Source organism: Peromyscus californicus, unplaced genomic scaffold (assembly GCF_007827085.1).
Source record: "Peromyscus californicus insignis strain IS unplaced genomic scaffold, ASM782708v3 Scaffold_7__1_contigs__length_154581171, whole genome shotgun sequence".
Lineage (NCBI taxonomy): Eukaryota > Metazoa > Chordata > Mammalia > Rodentia > Cricetidae > Peromyscus > Peromyscus californicus.
The window spans coordinates 147442086-147461206 of NW_026294595.1; the positions used below are offsets into that span (position 1 = coordinate 147442086).

The 19121-nt window shown below is 49.5% G+C and overlaps 1 protein-coding gene and 1 long non-coding RNA gene across 5 annotated transcripts in view; one reads left to right on the forward strand and one right to left on the reverse strand.

Annotated features, from left to right (window-relative positions):
- The window catches only part of LOC128100523 (uncharacterized), a 97237-nt gene extending 87600 nt beyond the window's left edge, over positions 1-9637 (reverse strand). For 3 of the 4 annotated variants that reach the window (XR_008214821.1, XR_008214822.1, XR_008214823.1), the window contains exons 1-3: positions 8907-9637; positions 6791-6967; positions 5031-6243 (exon numbers count right to left, since the gene is read on the reverse strand). This is a non-coding gene — a long non-coding RNA (uncharacterized LOC128100523). Of the gene's footprint in view, positions 1-1496; positions 6244-6790; positions 6968-8906 lie in introns of those variants that run through there. The other variant, XR_008214820.1, reaches the window with a different exon arrangement.
- Fam210b (family with sequence similarity 210 member B) lies at positions 8331-19004 on the forward strand. Its single transcript, XM_052722785.1, has 3 exons — positions 8331-8601; positions 14644-14813; positions 15716-19004. Exons 1-3 carry the CDS (start codon positions 8416-8418, stop codon positions 15930-15932), a joined length of 573 nt encoding a protein of 190 aa, XP_052578745.1. The 5' UTR covers positions 8331-8415; the 3' UTR covers positions 15933-19004.
- Positions 19005-19121: the final 117 nt, after the last annotated feature.

Below are 19121 nucleotides of genomic sequence, written 5' to 3' on the forward strand. Positions count from 1 at the left end.
AAGGGTTTATTTGGTTTATGCTTGCAGGTCACAGTCCATCATGGAGGGAAGTCAGGGCGGGAACCCAAGGCAGGGACTTAAAACCACGGAGGAATGTTGCTTGCTAGCTCACTCTCTGGCTCGCCCTCAAGCTCATGCTTGCTACCTTACAGCCCAGAGCCACCCACCTAGGTGTGGACCCAGGGAAGGGACTGCCCACAGTGAACTGGGCCCTCCTTCATCAATTAATATAGACAATCCACCATAGACGTGGCCATAGACCAATCAGATCTAAGCAATTCCTCAATCGAGGCTCTCCACTCAAACGACTCTAGGCTATGGCAAATTGAAAATTAAGGCTAAGTAGGATACCAGGTACCCTCTGTACACTCGTCAATTCTGCAGGCTTCTGTGGTGCCCTGGGACAGCAGCCACCTTTTGTGCACTGGTCAATTCTACAGGCTTCTGTGGTGCTCTGGAAGCCCCACAAGGCTTGGTGCCAAAACCGCAACTATACCCACATTGGCAGGTTGAAAGACTTAGCCACAGGAGGTAGGTTCAGCCCACTGGAGCAGAGCTGGGAGCTGACCCTCAGACTGCAGTCTCAGCCAGTCTGTACCATGCACCTTCCAGAACACCTAGGTGAAGCAGGACTCATCAAAGCTGCTGGTAGCAAAGCCCACAGCCATTCTATTGGCCATGCAATCTGTGAGATACTCCGTTAACTCTGAGTTGGATTCTTCATCTTCAGTAGAAGCCAAGGGCCACTGTACCTTCCTGTAAGGGCCATGGTGAGGTGACACCCTGGCCCAGAGGAAGACTCATCCCCACAGCCGGCACCCTATCTAGTGTGCTGGCAGGAAGGTACAGGTTGTATTTAGACAGAGAGTTCAGTGACCCCCAGCAAGCATCAAAATCCCCTTAGTTCTCAGCCTGCTGATCTGTCCAATGCACAGTCCCCATATCCCCACCTCATCGGGCTGACCAATGGAATCTGGACACAGAGGACACCAGACCCTGGCCTTAAGAGGGACCTGCCCTTGGTGCAAAGCCCACTATTTGGCATTTTTACTACTTTTGGAAGAGGGACCATTCATTTTCAATGCAAGCTGAGTTTCTTGTTCATTTCCTTTCTTATTTCAGAGGATGCTCTGTCCTCCTCTGCCACCCCAGTCTGTATTCTAACCAGAGTCCTAAGGGCTCTTGTTATAGCTCACTGCACCTTTTCCTACTTGAAACTGGCTTTGTCACTGTGATTTTATCAGTGACTCTTCTCACTTGGTGCCCGATTATTTTTGTTATTTATTTACTTATTATTTATTTATTTATTTATTTATTTATTTATCCATTGAGGTAGGCTCTTAAGTAGCCCAAGCTGGCCTCAAACTCACCGAGAAGCTGAAGATGACCCTAAGCCTCTGATCGATCCTTCTCCCTCCACCTCCCAAATGTTAGGACTATGGATGTACCACAGCTCACTTGGCTTATTTGCGGGTTCCTCTCTTCTACATATTCCCTAGCTGGTTCTGGGATGCAGGGAGAACAGGCCAGCGTAGCTGTAATGTTCATACATAATAAGCAAAAGCCCCTGGTACCACTTCTCCTGACTGATGATGGCAGAGGTCTCAGGGTATTAATAGTGGTTGGTGGCGCTTCACTGATCAATCCGCTAGAGGACCATGAGCCCGACAGAAAGGCAGCTTGGAACCCTTCCTGGAAGGGCCCGACTCTTCAGGGGCCCCTGACAGCCAATCCTCAAAGCACTGAGAACTGGTTCCTCGATTTCAGAGAGACTTAGAGCACTAGGAAGCACATCAGCCCTCTTCCCACATTCCCCACGCACTTCCTCCTCAGAGATGGAAGGAACTGAGCCCAACTTCTAATCCCTTGCTGATGACACTCCTGCTGAGGGATCTCAGTCAAGAGGCTGCATTGTGCAAGCCTCAGTTCCTCATGTATGAAATAAGGATTGGTGGAGAATAAGCCCTGGCTTCTGCCCCTAGCATGGAAGGGGAGAGAAAGAGACCACACAGGTGGTGGGCTGAGTCTTTTGTCCTCCACAGCCTGGTTCCTTGTAACTGGAGTTTTCCTGCCTGGCCCACAGTCAGGACAAATCTCTGACACCCGCCAGTCCCACAGCCACTCAAACCCGACCAAGTAAACACAGAGACTTATATTGATTACAAACTGTATGGCTGTGGCAGGCTTCTTGCTAACTGTTCTTACAGCTTAAATTAATCCATTTCCATTAATCTATACCTTGCCACATGGCTCATGGCTTACCGGCATCTTTACATGCTGTTTCTCATCATGGCGGCTGGCAGTGTCTCTCTCACTCAGCCTTCCACTTCCCAGCTCTATTCTCCTCCTTGTCCCGCCTATACTTCCTGCCTGGCCACGGGCTAATCAGTGATTTATTTATTGACCAATCAGCAACACATTTGACATACAGACCATCCCACAGCACTTCCCTTTTCTTTTCTTAAAAAGGAAGGTTTTAACCTTTACACATCTCCAAAGTCAGCTTGGTATATTTGGGAATTTGGGCGTAGCTTCTCTTACTACTTCCTGCTGGAGGGGGGCGCTGTATCTTATGGGGACACAAAGAATATTTTAGGGTTATGGAGTAGTCCATGAGGGTGTATCGTCTGAGCCAGTTGCCTTGAAATGGTTCTGGATGTTGGATCATCTGGGCCATGGTGTCATCAGAGACCTTTCAGGTGGTCTTGGCTGGTCAAACCTGATGTGTCTTAATCCGGAACAAATCCATAGCCTCTGGCTTTCTGTAGAAACAAAAGCAGAGCCTCCTTTCCAAAGCAACATATGCTTACATCCAAATTTTGAAGTCAAGGTACCTTTAAAATATACATTTTGGCATAACTCAACAGCTTTTGTAATCAAATGTTTTTCTTTAGTTACGAATATCAAAGAGAACATAATCCAGATTCTCTGTGTGGTAGTCATCTTTATGTGGCTTATTTTTTTTATATTAGCTTGAGCCTATTGCTTTGAACTGTAGCCTTCTAAGCCTGAAACGGCGCTGGCGCTGTGGCTGCTGGCTCCGCCCACTTCAGCTTCCCAACATGGCAGTGATACGTTTTCCGCCAGCTCTGGGAGCCATCAACTCTCAGAAATAGTGGGTCTATGCTTCTATCAAAGCAGCGTGTAGCCCAGAAACCTCTTTTTTTTGTTGTTTTGTTTTGTTTTGTACTAGCAAAGGCTAAATCCACCACACAGCTTAATGTGCCACTTGGAGAGGCCTCATTCCCGCCATACGGCAGCAGGTCGAGCGCGCATGCTAGGAACCCGCCAGTAGCTCAAACCGGCAGGCTGCCGCTAACTTGAAAGAGACAACTAGGAACTGTTTTAAGCTCCGTTTTAGAATCTTTTTTCTCAGGTTTTAGGTGGAAACTCTTGCCCCACGTTGGGCGCCAGATGCAGCAGGAATCTTAGAGAATCTTATTAATAAAATCAAACCTGAGCCAGGTAATGGGGTAAACACTGGAAGGTCAGAGAGACAGAACAAGCCACAGCTATCTCACCTTGCCAGTTCCTCAGTTGGTCCTGTTTCCTCAGACTGGAAGCTTCTGTGTCCTCATCCCAATGGCTCTCAGCTGAACTGCTGCTAGAAGTCCTGAACACTTAACCAGTCAAGTGCTTAACCAGGCCAAATGCTTAACCAGGCCAAATGCTGCTAGTTTCTGGTCCTCATGCCTTATAAACCTTTCTGTTTTCTACTACCACTCCCTGGGATTAAAGGCTGCTTTCTGGGATTAAAGGCATGAGTCACCATGCCTGGCTGTTTCCAATGCGGCCTTGAACTCACAGAGATCCAGAGGGATTTCTGTCTCTGGAATGCTAGGATTAAAGGCATGTGCTAACATTTTCTAGCCTAAGTATCTTGTGGCTTTTCTGTTCTCTGACCCCAGATAAGTTTATTAAGGTACACAATATTTTGGGGAACACAATACCACCACAGTTCCTCTCTAAAAACAATTGGTGAACTTGGTGGCTGTTTTGTATTCTTACAGAACTTTGAACTATTATCTGCTGGCAATCTGTAGAAGCAGAATGCCTGTGCTTTTTAAGATTTGAGGACATCATCCACAAGGCAGACAATATTAAATCCAACAGTGGACTCCCTAGTGGGCTCAGCCTAAGATCTTCCCCCTGTATACCTTTTTAGGACTCCCAGGTGCGCTCAACCTATGATCCCCCCCCCAATACCTTTTTAGCTATTTATTTATCAAGGGATGTATTGGCACTAACTCCTTAACATCTGTCACTTGACACCCTCCCCACCAGTGTGTGATCAGATCAAACCGACTGGGACAAATCTCATCCCAGCCAAGAGGGACAATTGAGACCAAACCACCAGATGGCTAATTAGAGAGGTCTTCCGAGAATATTGTTCAGATACAAGGTGGGGAGTTGTCAAAATGAAGTCATGCTGTGCACAGTGTCTCTCGCCTGTAATCTCAATACTTGGGAAACCAAAGCAAGGAAGGTTGTAAATTTGAGGCTAGCCCAAGCTAGCCAGACCCTGTTTCAAAACCAGGAACAAAAAGCACAGTTACTGTATCAGCCCCTCCAAATCTGAGTCCAGATGACAAGTCACCTGATGTGATTAACTGAGTGCCTCCTGACCTTAGCCCCTACTTGTGGCCTGTTCATATTTGCTTCAGGAATATTTTGAAAATTTCCAGACTAATTCATAGTTGTTTGGTGTCATCCTCTGTGCACAAATGTGTGCTGGAAAGTTCTCTTACTGATGAGAAGCCATGCTGACAATCAAGTGTGTGCATGACGGAAGGATGTCATCCCCATGTGGCCCAGAGTTTATAGACAGGAGTTTCTGCTAACAGTGGAGGATAACAGGAGGCAGAGGGAAGAGGGGCACTCTCGTTTGCTGTATTCTGGACACACCTGTACTTGAGTGTGTACATCTGTAGCAGGAATCTTAAAAGTTCTTATTAATAAAATCAAACCTGAGCCAGGTATTGGGGTGAACTGGAAGATCAGAGAACCAGAACAAGCCACAGCTATCTCACCTCGCTGGATCCTCAGATGGTCTTGTTTCCTCAGACTGGAGGCTTCTGAGTCCTCATCCAGAATGGGTCTCAGCTGAACTGTGCTGCTCAAAACCTAAAAGGTTAACCAGCCAAATGCTTCTAGTTTCTGGTCCTCACGCCTTATAAACCTTTCTGTTTTCTACCACCACTCCCTGGGATTAAAGGCTCGCTTTCTGGGATTAAAGGTGTGAGTCACCATGCCTGACTATTTCCAATGCAGCCTTGAACTCACAGAGATCCAGAGGGATTTCTGTCTCTGGAATGCTAGGATTAAAGGTGTGAGTGCCACCATTTTCTAGCCTTTGTATCTAGTGGCTTTTCTGTTCTCTGACCCCAGATAAGTTTATTAGGGTGCACAATATTTTGGGGAACACAATCCCACCACATACATCTGCACACACGTTATTAGTTGCTTCAAATGAACACATGGTTAATGGTGGGCAGGCCTTTTGCAGCACTCCTCACCCTCTGTCAGACTTAAAGGGGGAAGTAACGTGTTTTTCTGTAGGTGGAGGTTTTCGTCAGGACCGCCAGCTCCCAAATCACCACACAGAGACTTATTATTGATTATAAATGCTCAACCGATAGCTTATGCTTGTTACTAACTATCTCTTACAACTTAAATTAACCCATATTTCTTATCTGTGCTCTACCACGTGGCAGTACCTTTTTCCAGCATGGCATGTTCATCTTGCTTCTCTCTGGGACTCCTGGCAACTCCCCGTGACCCCACCCTTCTTCTTCCCAGCATCCTCTCAATTTGGCTCTCCTGGCTAACATCTTTTTTGCCTAGCTATCGACCAATCAGCTCTTCATTAATCCAGTCAGAAGGCGCCTTGGCAAAGACACATCTTCACAGTGTACAAAAAGATTCTTCCATAACATTTTTCTCTTACCCAAGAACCCATAAAGCAAAAGTCACAAACTCAGTTTCTGTGAAGCCAGAGTCGGAGGTGTAAGTGAATGAAGAAGACCCAGCCACAGGAACATTGCAGGAACTATGAGGCCCTCCAGATGAAGTGCTATCAGGAGGCTGCTCTGAACCTGGGGCCTTGGATAAGACACCTTGGAGACATCCCAGATAACACACTCACTCTCTTTGTGCACCAGGCACTAAGTAAAGGCCCTTTCCACAGTCGTGTCAAAGACTTCTCCCAACAGTCTTAAGAGGGGGACTATCAGCGTCTTCATCCTACAAGTGAAAAACTGCAGCTCAGAGAGGTTGAGCCACCGACCCTAGATCACACAGCTGGACTTACAGGGCTAGTTTGACTGAGAACTATACCCTTAATTAGTCTTTATACACCCCAACAATAGTACTCCACACAGGACCATTTTGCTTCCTTCAGACACTCTTACAAACTATGATAAACAGAACACACACCTATCCAGTGTGTTTTCTGACGGTAACAGCTAATTAGCCCAGCTGAAATGCAGCTAACACATTGTAAGAATTTTAGCTTTATTAGTTTTATTTTTCTGGGTTAATGAGCCTGAGTCTGGGGACTAGCCTGGAGCTCACCATCCTCCTGCCTCTGCTTCTGTTTTCCAAGTACACTGGCTACAGGCCTGAGCCACGGTGCCTGTCCTGGGGACTGTTGGAATGGTTTCTTTGAAGTATGAATGCATAGCATAAAAGTGACCTGGACTGAAGTGACCCCTCACTGCCCCATGCTCCTTGAATCCTATCCCACCTCCCACTCTCAGTCCCAGACGGCCACTGGATCTCCAGAACTTACCCTTTTTGTCATTCTGTGAAAATGAAATCCTGAGGCACGTTGTATTTGTGGCTGGAATTTTCCCTTTGGCATGGCAGTCCTGAGACCTGTTCTCAATGGAGGGGTCAATTTGCTCCTTTTAAAAATGATTTTTCTGTGGGGAAGGCTTTGCCCTGGAGAAGATGGGAATGGGGGGGGCTGGGGGGAAGGTGAGGGGGGGCGGGAGGGGGGGAGAACAAGGGAATCCGTGGCTGATATGTAGAACTGAATTGTATTGCAAAATAAAAATTAAAAAAAAGAAATTAAAAAATGATTTTTATCATTACTGGGGGGGAGGGCACATGTGCAGGTCACAGGATGGCTTTGTGGAGACAGCGGTTCTTCCTTTCCCCCTTTACCTGGGTCCCAGGGTTAGAGCTCAGACCTTCATTTTATACAGCAAATGTTTCGCCTGCTGGCCCATCTCCCCAGCCCCAGATAGTGCCCCTTTAATCCCTAATGAATGGGTTCCACTCCAGAACTGTGCCACAGTCTGTGGTTAAATTCCCCAGGCGACAGACATCTGGGTTGCCCTGTGAGAATATTTTATGTCTTCTTATTTTAGTCTTTCGTACATGTGTGTAAGACAAGTCCTTGTACGGTCAAGCCTGGCCTTGAACTCCTAATCCTTCTGTCTCAGACTCTTGAGTGCTGGAATTACAGACCTGCACTACCATGTCAGGATCACAGTTTACTTTTGTTTCTTTCTTAAATAATAAAAAACAAAAGGGTTAATTTTGGCTCAGGGTTCTGGAGGTTCAAGATAGAGGGGCCACAACTATGCCAGCAAGGCCTTCCTGTGGGCTCAGGTCCCCAGCAATGCAGAGAGTCAGGTGAGAGAGAGTGAGCTCTTGTCACATTTTAGTCTGGAACTGAAATGTGAGTCTTTGTTTCTCTTGAGATGCTACGGGAGTGGAGTTGCTGGGCAACCTGGTTTGTGTACTTTTAGCTATCTGTGAAAGTACCAAACTATTTCCCACAGTGGCTGCTTTCATGGCCACACCAACAATATAGTAGGGTCATTTAGAGGGTTTCTTCAAGTGGGTGTTAACTGCTATAGTCCCTTTCTTCTTTAAAGTGATCATGTAAGCATCAGTCTTCCAGATTTCACCCTTTCTGCTGGGAGGAAAAACAAAGGATGCATGCGCCCTCGGCATGAAACAACAACAGCCACACTTCGCAGTCTGGAAACTCAAAAATCCTGGAAAGCCCTGAAAAGATGCATTCTACAAAGGACTGGCCTGTGCTTCCTAGAGCCAGGCTGATGGATTTGGCAGGTCCCCAGCCCCGCCCACCCCGCTCCAGGAGGTGGGACTTAGCTAGGGAGGCGGGGCCTAGGGGCGGGGATGCGAGCACGCGGCTCCGATGACCCTGCCCACTCAGAGATAGGCTGCTTCTGACGAGGGCGGAGCTGGTGGGTGGGGCCCAAAGCGTGCGCTCCGCTGTAAAGCCCGCCCACCCCGCGCTCAGCTCCGCTCCGGGGGCGGGGCCTGGCGAGGGTGGGGCGGGGCCTGGCGGGGAGGTTTCACGGCCACGGCCCCGCCCACCGCGCGGTGTTGGGGCGGGTTCCCGAGTGGGCAGCACCGGAGCGGCGCTCGCGGCGCGCCATGGCTGGGCTGCTGGCACTACTTGGCCCGGCGGGAAGAGTGGGCGCCCGGCTACGGCCCCAGGCCCCTTGGCTCCTGGGAGCCGCCACCCCCTGCGCTCCACCGCTCTGGGCCTTGGCCTTGTCCCGCCCGGGGCCGGACGCCCGGCTGCTGCACACGGCCCGCAGGGACTGCCTTAGCCGCCAGGTAAGCCTCCCCACACCCACACCCACTCGGACCCTGATCCCCAAGTAACCCAAGCGCCATGCCAGGGCCAGTCCCAAGGACAGCTTTGCATTGCACCTGCCCAAAATGGGTCACCTCTGGAGTCCCTGAGTTCTCAGATCCCCAGAATCCAAAAAAAACATCTCTTTCAGTTAAGCAAACGGAGAAAATGAGGCTGAGGGTGGTGTGGTGCGCGACCCAAGGTCACGGAGTCGCCCGCCGAGCCCCAGTTTCGAAAGCCAGAACAGTGGCGTTACTGAGCGGATCGCAAGGGGCCCCGAACTCACTGTGAACTTCTAAGCCGGCCTCTGAAGTTGTCCCCTTTGAAGTTCAGGCCTGGGCACTGGGCCCAGGAGGCGGCTTCGCGGGAGCCGGTGTATCTAACTCCTTCCTCCCTGTGCCGGCTGCGCCACCCTTTTTATCTAGCTGGAGGAGCAGGCTCTCGCGGCAGGCAGTCCATCCTGTTTGTTACGGTTGCTCTCACTGAATGCTAAGAGTGAAAACTAGCTTCCATTCAGACAGCAGGGCAGCTCAAGTGGGTCTCCGAAGAAAGTAGTGGAGTGTCGAGATCAGAAGCGTTAAGTCGTGGTGGCACATGCCTGGATCCCTGCAGGAGAGGGCTTCCGGCTGCCTACTCCAGGTCTGGACCCACCCATCCGTGGGCCATGTGACCTCAGACCCGGAGCCCAGGCAGCCCGGACCTGCGTCTTACCTTTGCCACCAAGAGTCTGGAGGGTCACCACCATGAGTCAGGCAGTTCTGAGCACTGTCTGCTCTTGTAGCTTTTCAGTAAGTTGCCAAAGGGATTGGTCCCTGTCCTTGGGTGCCTCACACAAATATGGATGGACTTCCTTCCCCTCTCCTCTCCTGGGTGACAGACAGAACACTGGCCTCATCTCTAATCCTGAGTGCAGGGCAGGATGCTTAGAACATACCAACCTGCTTCCTGATGATTCTTCAGCATAGCTTCCCTCTCCTCCAGGAAGTCTTCCCTGACTGCCAGTGGTGTACCCATCCCTCCCCGGGCCCCTCCCCCACCCCCCCCTACACACACACTGTCTCTTCTCTGGAGCTCCAATCTTCTCTGCCCTTGTGATCTGGAACAGTCTTTCACCTTGTTCCAACACATCAGCCTTGTTGGCAGCCCTGACTGCCTTGACAGGTGTATGTTTACAGCAAGGATGAGTGTGGTCTCGAGCTCCTAGGATCCCTGCCTCTGCCCGGTGTCATGTCTATCCAATGGAATGTTAATAAGCCTTTTCCCAGAGGGTGAATGTGATAGGAGATAGCATGTTAGCCGGCATCTGGTACATCGTGCCACCCCCAGCAATTGCTGTCATCACTGTGAGTACACACCACAGCAGGCAGGGCCCCCTGAGCTCAGGAGCCAAGCTTGTCTCTTCTGCAGGTTGAGAGATGGGTGGAATCAGAACCTAACAGAAGGTCAGAACAAAAGACACTCCATGAGAAACCAGCTGTGGGGGATGGGCCTGCCCTGGGCCTCAATCCAGCATCCCACTCCATCTCCACCCTGGCTGCCTTCATTAGGAGGCCAGCTGGGGTCTCCACATGTTCTAGACATTAAACAAGTGTCTGAGTGGCATGCCCACCTCTGCCTACAGCAAGGACTGCATGGTGCCAGAGACAGGGAGACACACTGCACCAGAAGCCTATCTTGTCACGTCACATGGCTCAGGGTCATGTAGACCAAGTGACATGGGGTTGCAGGGGGGGGGGGCGGGGGGAATCACTCTTATGCAGGTGGCTTGCTGGCTTCCCTTACCTCATGCACAGCAGCCCTCCCCCAAGCTCCTCACTCCCTCTCCTTGCGTGTCTCAGTATGTCCCTTCCCTGGTATGTCACTGTTGGTTGTCCTCTGCTCCCTAAAGCCGTCGTCTCCTTTGAGGTTGGTCTGTTTTGCTCATTGCACTGTCCCCGGCTCTGGAACACTCTGACCCAGAGAAGCTACAGAAGGCGTAGTGCTGGGACTGGGATCGGGTTCACCACGGTGCTGTCCCTGGTTACGTATTTGTGGAGATGTTGTGAGGACTGTATGGACTAATGTTTTCATGGCACTCGGAACACTGCTCGGTACAAAGTCAGCACATGGGGGGTTAGCAAGTGAATGGAAGCGAGTGTCACAACACTGTGTAATCAACCTTCCTGCTCCTTTGAGCTATGGCTCTCCGCTGGTTGTTTTGAAACACAGTCTCGTGTACTCCAGCCAGGCTGGCCTTAACTTCTGATCCTCCTGTCCCCACCTCCAGAGGGCTGGGATTATAGACTTATACCACCGAGCTGGGTTTATACTGTGCTAGGAAATAAAAGCTTTGCATATGCTAGACACTCTACCACTGAGCTGCATCCCCACCTGAGCACTTGGAGGTAGTCAACAGTGATGCTCTATAGAGAGTGAGTATCTACAGATGCCCCATTGCTTGCAAGTCACCCATAAATCCCTCTGGTTTAGCTTCTTTAAACCCCTCAGGGACTTGGAAGAAAATCCATGGTTCTTCATGTCCTGCGAGAGTAGCCATTCTTAAGAGGAGAGACTTTCCCCGGATGTTCTGTTTCTAGAGGACAGGAAGGAAAGCTGCCACCACCTTCTTGTATTGGCCATCACTTGCCCCTCTCCCCTCCTTGAGCCCTGCACCCCCCTGCTGAAATGCTTGCAGAGGCTCTGGTTCTTTCTGATAAGTAATCCCTGCCCCCTGGGCTGCGCTGATAGGACCATCTGCAGCCCCTCCCAGTGTCTGCACCTCTGTCAGGCTAGTGTCAGTCAGAAGCCCACTGACGCCTGGCCCAGGCAATCTCAGTTATGGCCCGTTCTTCGTGCCCCAGAGCAGCCACAGCTGTCCCTGATGAGGCCCCTTTGTTCGTACCCTCAGGTTTGGCAAAAGGCCTTCTGGCCCAGAAAGGAGACTAGAAAGGCAGCCAGACTTCCAGCTAGAAAATAAACAGCCGCTTCCACAGGACTGGAGGAGCAAACATTAGAACCAGACTTTGTTTTAGAGAGGGGAGCAGGCTGAAGAGATGGTTTGATGATTAAGAGCACTGGCTGCTCTTGCAGAGGACCTAGGTTCAATTCCCAGCATCCACAGGACAGCTCACAACCATCTGTAGCTCCAGTTCCAGGGGATCTGAGGCATGCACCTGGTGCACAGGTGTACACACATGCAGGCAAACACCCATGCACATAAAATAAATAAATCTTAAAGTTAAAGAGAGGAGCCTTGGAAAGCATAATGGAGGTACTATTGGATTAGGAATTAAAGGCTACAGTGGAGGGACTCTTGGATGAGGTAGCATTTGCATTTCCATCTGACATGTGGGATGTATACACACACACACTTCACCCCTGGAGCACATCCTGAGCTAGCAGGGCCAGGACAAAGGGTCAGGTAAGCAAGGCTTTCCTTTCCAAGCTTAGTGATTACCTTCTGGTCATCTCTGGAACTGATGACAAGGCCCAGTCCCAGGCATTTTCAAAGCTGGACTCACAGGCATAGGTACAAACAGAAGGCGCTCTAGCCGCCCACTGATCAGCATCCACATACAGCAGCATTTGTGCACCTTGGTGCTGGTGAGGGACTCAGCAGGGTCATGAGCCTTATCCCACAAGTGCAAACTGAGAGCCCAGAGCTGCAGACCTGGTGGTCCCCTGCATTATGGCACAGCTGGCTGTATGGACGCAGTTGGTGGGTTTCAGGGCTGCTGCTCAGAACACGGGGCCATTTGCTTCTCATTCGGGGAGTCCTGACTCATTTCCTGGGGATCCTGGCATGCTCATCCCCCTTGCCTTTGCAGAATCACAGCTTCAAATCAGGGAGGAATCTCCCCGGCTGCAGGATCAATAACCAGAGGAAGACTCATCAATCCTTTGGTTAATAGCACTCTTGTAGAGGTGTGTTTTGTCTAATCCAAATGTGGCTGGGATCTCTGTTGTCTGTCCCAAATTTGCAGACTCAGAAGATGATCCAGTGAGTGTTAAGATCACCCCATGTGACCAACAAGACACCTGACCACCCTGAGCTCGATTCCTGGTACCTACTCTGTGGTTTACATGAGAATGTCCCCATAGGCTCAGACATTTGAACACTTGGTCTCCAGTAGGTGGCGCTGTTTGGGGCGGTGTAGCCTTTCACTGGGGATGGCCTTTGAGTGTGGTCCCGCTCCACTTCCAGTTTGTTCTCTGCTTCCTGGTGTGATCTCTCAGCTTCCTGCTCTGGCCACCGTGCTGTGCTGCCACGCTGCCAAGCCTCCCAGTCATGATGGACTCTTTTTTTTTTTTTTTTTTGGTTTTTCGAGACAGGGTTTCTCTGTGTAGCTTTGCGCCTTTCCTGGAACTCGCTTTGGAGACCAGGCTGGCCTCGAACTCACAGAGATCCGCCTGCCTCTGCCTCCCGAGTGCTGGGATTAAAGGCGTGCGCCACCACCGTCCGGCGTCATGATGGACTCTTATCCCTCTAGAACTGTAAGCCAAAGCAAACTCTTTCACAAGTTGGTTTTGATCGTGGTGTTTTACCCCAACAACAGAAAAGTAACTAATACACAGATGTAACAGTAGGTGAAGAGAATCGACTCACAAAGTTGTCTTTTAAAAAAAAAAAAAGATTGCTGCACAGCGTGGGTAATTTCTATACACATCTGGTCAGTATTTTGACCAGGAATCGGCCTTCCCTGTCCTGTGTCTGGTCTCAGTGAAGGCCCATGGCTTTTGGAGCCCATCCTGTTCCAGTCCCACTCCCCTCTTGGGGTAGTGCAGACATGGCGTTGTGTGCTCAGTCCACAGACTTGGGTGGTCTGAGCTCTCATGGGTCACTTTTGTCATTTCTGTGACCAAATTTTTGACAAAAGTCACATCAGGAAGGAAGGACTCATTTTGGGCCACACTTGGAGGAGACTGTAGTCCATCTTGGTGACGTCATGGTGGCAGGAGGGTGAGACAGTCTGTCCAATTGCATCCACAGTCAGGAAGCAGAGAGAGATCAGTGCTGATGCTTAGAGTACTTTCTTCTTCCTGTTCAGCATGGGGGACCTGTCCAGGGTATGTCCAGGGCCCTACAGGCAGGGTGGGTCTTCCTCCCTCCCTTAACCCCTGTGGATGTACACTCACAGACCTACCCAAACGTGTCTCCTAAAGTTATTCCAATCATGCATCAGCTCTGGCCTTGACAGGCTGTGCTGCTCCTATGATACTTGACACATTCGCTCCTGTGCTGGAGGTCAGAAGTCCAAACTCTGCCTCACTGAGCTAAAGTCAAGGTAACATCAGGGCCAGTTTCTTCCTGAGGTTCCAGGCCAGAATCCATTTCCTGCCTTTTACAGCTTTTAGGCCTCCTGCTCACCCCCACCCCACCCCGGCCATGCCCACATACCAGTAGGCCAGCAGAGCAGCATCTTCAGAGCTCTGACCTGCTGTCACCTCCTCCTCTCTGTAGTCAGAAGTTTTCCTGTGTCCGGCCAGGTCCTGCAGCTGCTCAGACCCAAGTAAACATACACAGGCTTATATTATTTACAAACTATGTAGTCTGTGGCAGGCCTCTTACTAGCCATTACATGCTGCTCCCTAGACGGCGGGATGGTGTCTCCTTACTCTCTATTCTTCTCTCACTATCTGTCTTGGATTTTCCTACCTGGCTCCAAACTGCCCTGCCATAGGCCAATGCAGCTTTATTTATCAACCAATCAGAGCAACTCATATTCACAGCATACAGAAAGACATCCCACAGCACCTCTTAGACTCCAACTCCTGCCCCGCCCCTTTCCCTTATAAGAATCCACCCAGAAAAATCCAAGTTAACATTCCCATCTCAAGATCCATAGCCCGATCGCATCTGCCAAGTCCTGCAGCAGGAGGTGACCTGGACATCTCTGGGGCCATTGTTCCGCTGGCCTAGCCCTGGTGTAGTGGGAGTGAGAGTGATAACTGATGTCTGAGTGGGTAGATAGAGGTACACAGTTCAGATAAGGGTAAAAACACATGGCAGCCACCAACCTAACCTACCTTTGGTCTGTGCACAGGAGCCCAGCAGAATCCCGGAGCCCGGAAGCAGTGCCAGCAGCCCAGAGAAAAAAATAAGCAGATCACAGCAGCTGAAGAAGGTTTTCCAAGAATACGGGGCTGTGGGTGTGTCGCTGCACATTGGGATCTCGCTGGTCTCCTTGGGGATATTTTACACAGTTGTTTCCAGGTACAGTTTTCAATGGTATTCGTTATGTTTGTGGCCGGATGTGGTAGCTCACACCTGTGAATGCTGGGGAGGCTAGCCTGGGCTTTAGCATGAGGCCTGTCTACAAATACTTGAAGGAAGTGCTGAGACGCAGCCCAGTTGGTAAAATACTTGTCCAGCATTCACAAAGTGCGGGGTTCCATTCCTCAAACAGCGTCAACCACACCTGAAACCCCAGCATTCAGGTGGAGGCAAGAGGGTCACAGTTCCAGGTCCTCCATCCTTGGCTACATGAGACCCTGTCTGAAAAAACATTTGTTTTGTTTTTGTACTGTGGTAAGGTAAGCTAATATGTGGGTGAATTTTGGGGTTTTTTTGTTTGTTTGTTTGTTTTTTGGTTTTTCGAGACAGGGTTTCTCTGTGTAGTTTTGCGCCTTTCCTGGAACTCGTTTTGGAGACCAGGCTGGCCTCGAACTCACAGAGATCCGCCTGCCTCTGCCTCCCGAGTGCTGAGATTAAAGGCGTGAGCCACCACCGCCCGGCTCTTGTTGTTTTTTTGTTTTGTTTTGTTTTGTTTTGTTTGCTGAAACCTACCTACTCACCCAATTCCTTATATTATATATTTTTAAAATATATATAGTTCATCTGGGTCAGCAAGATGGCTCAGCAGGTAAAAGGTGCATGCCGCGCCAGCCTGGCTACCTGAATTCCACCCAAAACCCTCAGTGGACAGAGAGAACCAACGCCTGGAAGGTGTCCTCTGACCTTTCCAGGTGTGCCATGACGTGCATTGCCCGTGCTCATACGCACAATAATCATAAGATGTTTTTTTAATAAAAAGCAAAACTACTGTTAACCTAGGCAAATCGGTCTCTTCCTTTAACCCCTGGCTGTAATGCTTTCTTTGCCTCTTTCTCCTCCAGTGGCATAGACATGTCGGCAGTCCTGCTAAAGCTTGGCTTTAAAGAGTCGCTGGTGCAATCCAAAATGGCGGCCGGCACCAGCACATTCGTGGTGGCCTATGCCATCCACAAGCTGTTTGCGCCCGTGAGGATCAGCGTCACCCTGGTCTCTGTACCCTTCATCGTTAGATACTTCCGCAGGGTGGGACTCTTTAAACCTCCAGCCACCAAGCCGTGATGAAGCCAGTCTCTTCAGAGCTACAGGATTTGGGTTGGTTTCAGGGTGGGATTTTTGGGGGCGGGGAGGAGCGCTGGGACTAATTGCTGTGTTCCTTGTGGGTGGATTTTACCTTTGCTAGCTGAAATCAGGTGTTTTAATTTACTTTTTTTTTAATGCTGTTTCTCAAGAAGCCATGTATGTGACTTAAAATGTCACCAGGGGTTCAAAATGAGTTGACAGCCAGGAGTGGTGGTGCAGGCCAGTAAAGCCAGCCACTGAGGAGGCTGAGGCAGGAGGATCTCCAATTCAAACAGTGAAGAGAGGGCTGAGGGCACTGGCAGTAGAGCCCTCGCGTGGCACACAAAGGGCCTACATTCGATCCCAGTAAAAAACGAGACTGCCTACAAAATGCTCCTTCTGGATCATTAGGCCGGAGTCCTGTCTGCAGCGCCCCACGGGGCTAACCTTTGCTCAGGTTCTTAAAAAGCAGTGGTTAATTTGCTGGCTTTAAAACTTCCCCCTTCCCTCATTGGTCACTGGCAGCAAGCTGTAGTTTATCAAGCAGTATTCTGCAGACAGCTGCCAGCCCTACAATTAATGAAGCAGAAATTAACAATCCGTAATCACAATCTACATTGACATCAAGCCCTTGGCATTCACAACACTTGCTTGGGGAAAGCAAGCCAAGAACTCCCGGGTGCTTCACTGACTCCAGAGCACCTGAGTGGCTGGCTGTGAGGGGGCTGTTTGTCAGTTCATTGATACGGGGCAGTATTGTTTGTAAAATACAGAAATGCTGCCGGTTGTAATGTTATCACTTGGCTTCTGATGCCAATATTCAGGGGTACTCAGATTCTCACATAGAAGCTAAAAGCATCCTAGCTTTCTTAGACAATTCACGTAGCTGTCTAAAACTTGAAACATTCCAGAGCTAACATGATATTTACAATGTGCCACTGTTTAAATTTTTTTTTTTTTTTTTTTTTTTTTTTTTTTTTTTTTTTTTTTGGTTTTTCGAGACAGGGTTTCTCTGAGTAGCTTTGCTCCTTTCCTGGGACTCACTTGGTAGCCCAGGCTGGCCTCGAACTCACAGAGATCCGCCTGCCTCTGCCTCCCGAGTGCTGGGATTAAAGGCGTGCGCCACCACCGCCCGGCTAAATTTTTTAACTGAATTAAATCATATGTATGAAGTACTTGTACCACTTTCAAAAAAAATGGAAAATATTGTTTGTTCTAAATGGAAGACAACCACGAAGTACTACAAGCCAAGGAGAAGAGAGGTGTCTTAATTAGGGTTCTATTGCTGTGATGAAACACCACAACCAAAAGCAATTTGGGGAGAAAAGGGTTGATTTCACTCACCGTTCTATGTAACAGTTCATCATCAAAAGCAGTGAGGGCAGGAACCTGGAGGCAGGAGCTGATGCAGAGGCCGTGGAGGGGTGCTGCTTACTGGCTTGCTCCTCATGGCTTGCTCAGCCTGCTTTTTTACAGAACTCAGGACCACCAGCCCAGGGGTGGCACCAACCACAATGGGCTGGGCCCTCCACATCAATCACTAAGAAGATTCCATAGAGACTTGCCTACAGCCCCCTCTTCTGGAGGCATTTTCTCAGTTAAGGCTCCCTCCTCTCTGATGACTCTGGCTGTGTCAGCTTCACATAGAAGTAGGCAGCACCAGAGCTGGACAGGAGGAACTAGGGTCTACCAAGCAAGGGTAGGTGTAGGGGGAGGTTGGAGTAGAAACTAAAGCAGAGGCTTCCTGGAGGAGCAGCTGGAGCAGGGATTGGCTCCATCACTCAAGCCTCCCCTCTGGACAGGCTACCATGGGGCGCTTGTTATGTCAGACCCAAAGGAAGCTCCAATTCCCCAAACCCCACGACAGTCCAAATATCCAGAAGTGGGTTCAACCTGGACTACAGGATTTCTGGTGGTTAGATAAAAGCCAACATTCCTTAGGAACTTGTGAAACCGGTTCCCCTCTACCAAAAGGAGACATTTCCCTTACCTCTCACAGAGGGACCTATGGCTGCCTTTGGCGCCTATCAGCATATTAAAGCTCATGCTGGTATCCAGTTACCTGATACACATTTCTAAGTCCTTGCTAGCACCCAAGCCCTTACCTCCTCCTCCACCCTAAACTGTCTGGGGCTCACAGGCTTCCCTTCCACCAGCTACTCTTCTTTGTGGCTTAGTGGCTGCTCTCACTATTCTTGGCTCCTGCTACTCTGTGTTCTATTTTCTCCCCTGCCATTCTTCCCTCTCACAGGTAGCCCTGGTCATATCCAGTCTGCTGGCCATGTTCAGTCTACTTCTCTTTGCTCTGGACTCCTCCAGATGCCTCTGGCTGATCTCTCTCATATCTACAATAAAAACCTTCCCCTTACTTACCATGTCAGTTTATACAGTTCTACCCTGGGGAGCCAGTGTTTGAACTTGGAAGTCTGCACAGCTGCATGGTGGGAAGGATTGCATTCATTTTTCTTGCTCACAATTCCTTTTAAGTGACTTTGACAATCAGAAAACAAAAGAAAGCACTGCTAACCAGCAGAAATGCATTTTACAGAGATCTGGCTGACAATTTCTTAGCCCACAGTTACCCACATCATTTGTCTCAGTTAACATTTAAAAGAATTTTTGAGACAGATTCTCCATTCTTGAGATCTTTAAAGTGGGATAGCGTTGTTTTCCTCTTAATGCAGCCCACAGCTAGAAGCTTTTACTGACTTAAATGCCCTGTGTAGATCCCCACCCATCCTAGTCTCCCATTCAGGTCCCTAAATAACACCTATGCAAAGAAACACATTGAAAGTAGCAATAAAACTAACCGTCCCCACAGCATGTGTCTTCCAAGCCAAACTCCACTCAACGCCTGTACCCAGCAGCCAGAACCAGGGATGAGCTGAGGGACTAAAGCACCATTATCAACCTACCAGCAAGACAAGCTGATCTGCTCCTGTGTTATCTTTCGTGGAACTGGAGCAGGGAAACTATTTTAAAATGTAAGCCATTGTTTGCCTCTAGTTTTCTAAGGAGACCAAATGAACAGCTTAGATTCTGTGAAACAAATAAAAAACCTTTGTAAAATGATGTGTTTTGTCATCTGGAAAGCCGTCGCTGCTGCTGTCCATCAGGAACAGCACCGTGGGAGCGTGGCAGCAGTCTGCTATTCACATGAGCTGCAGACGGCAGTGTCCTACACTCAGG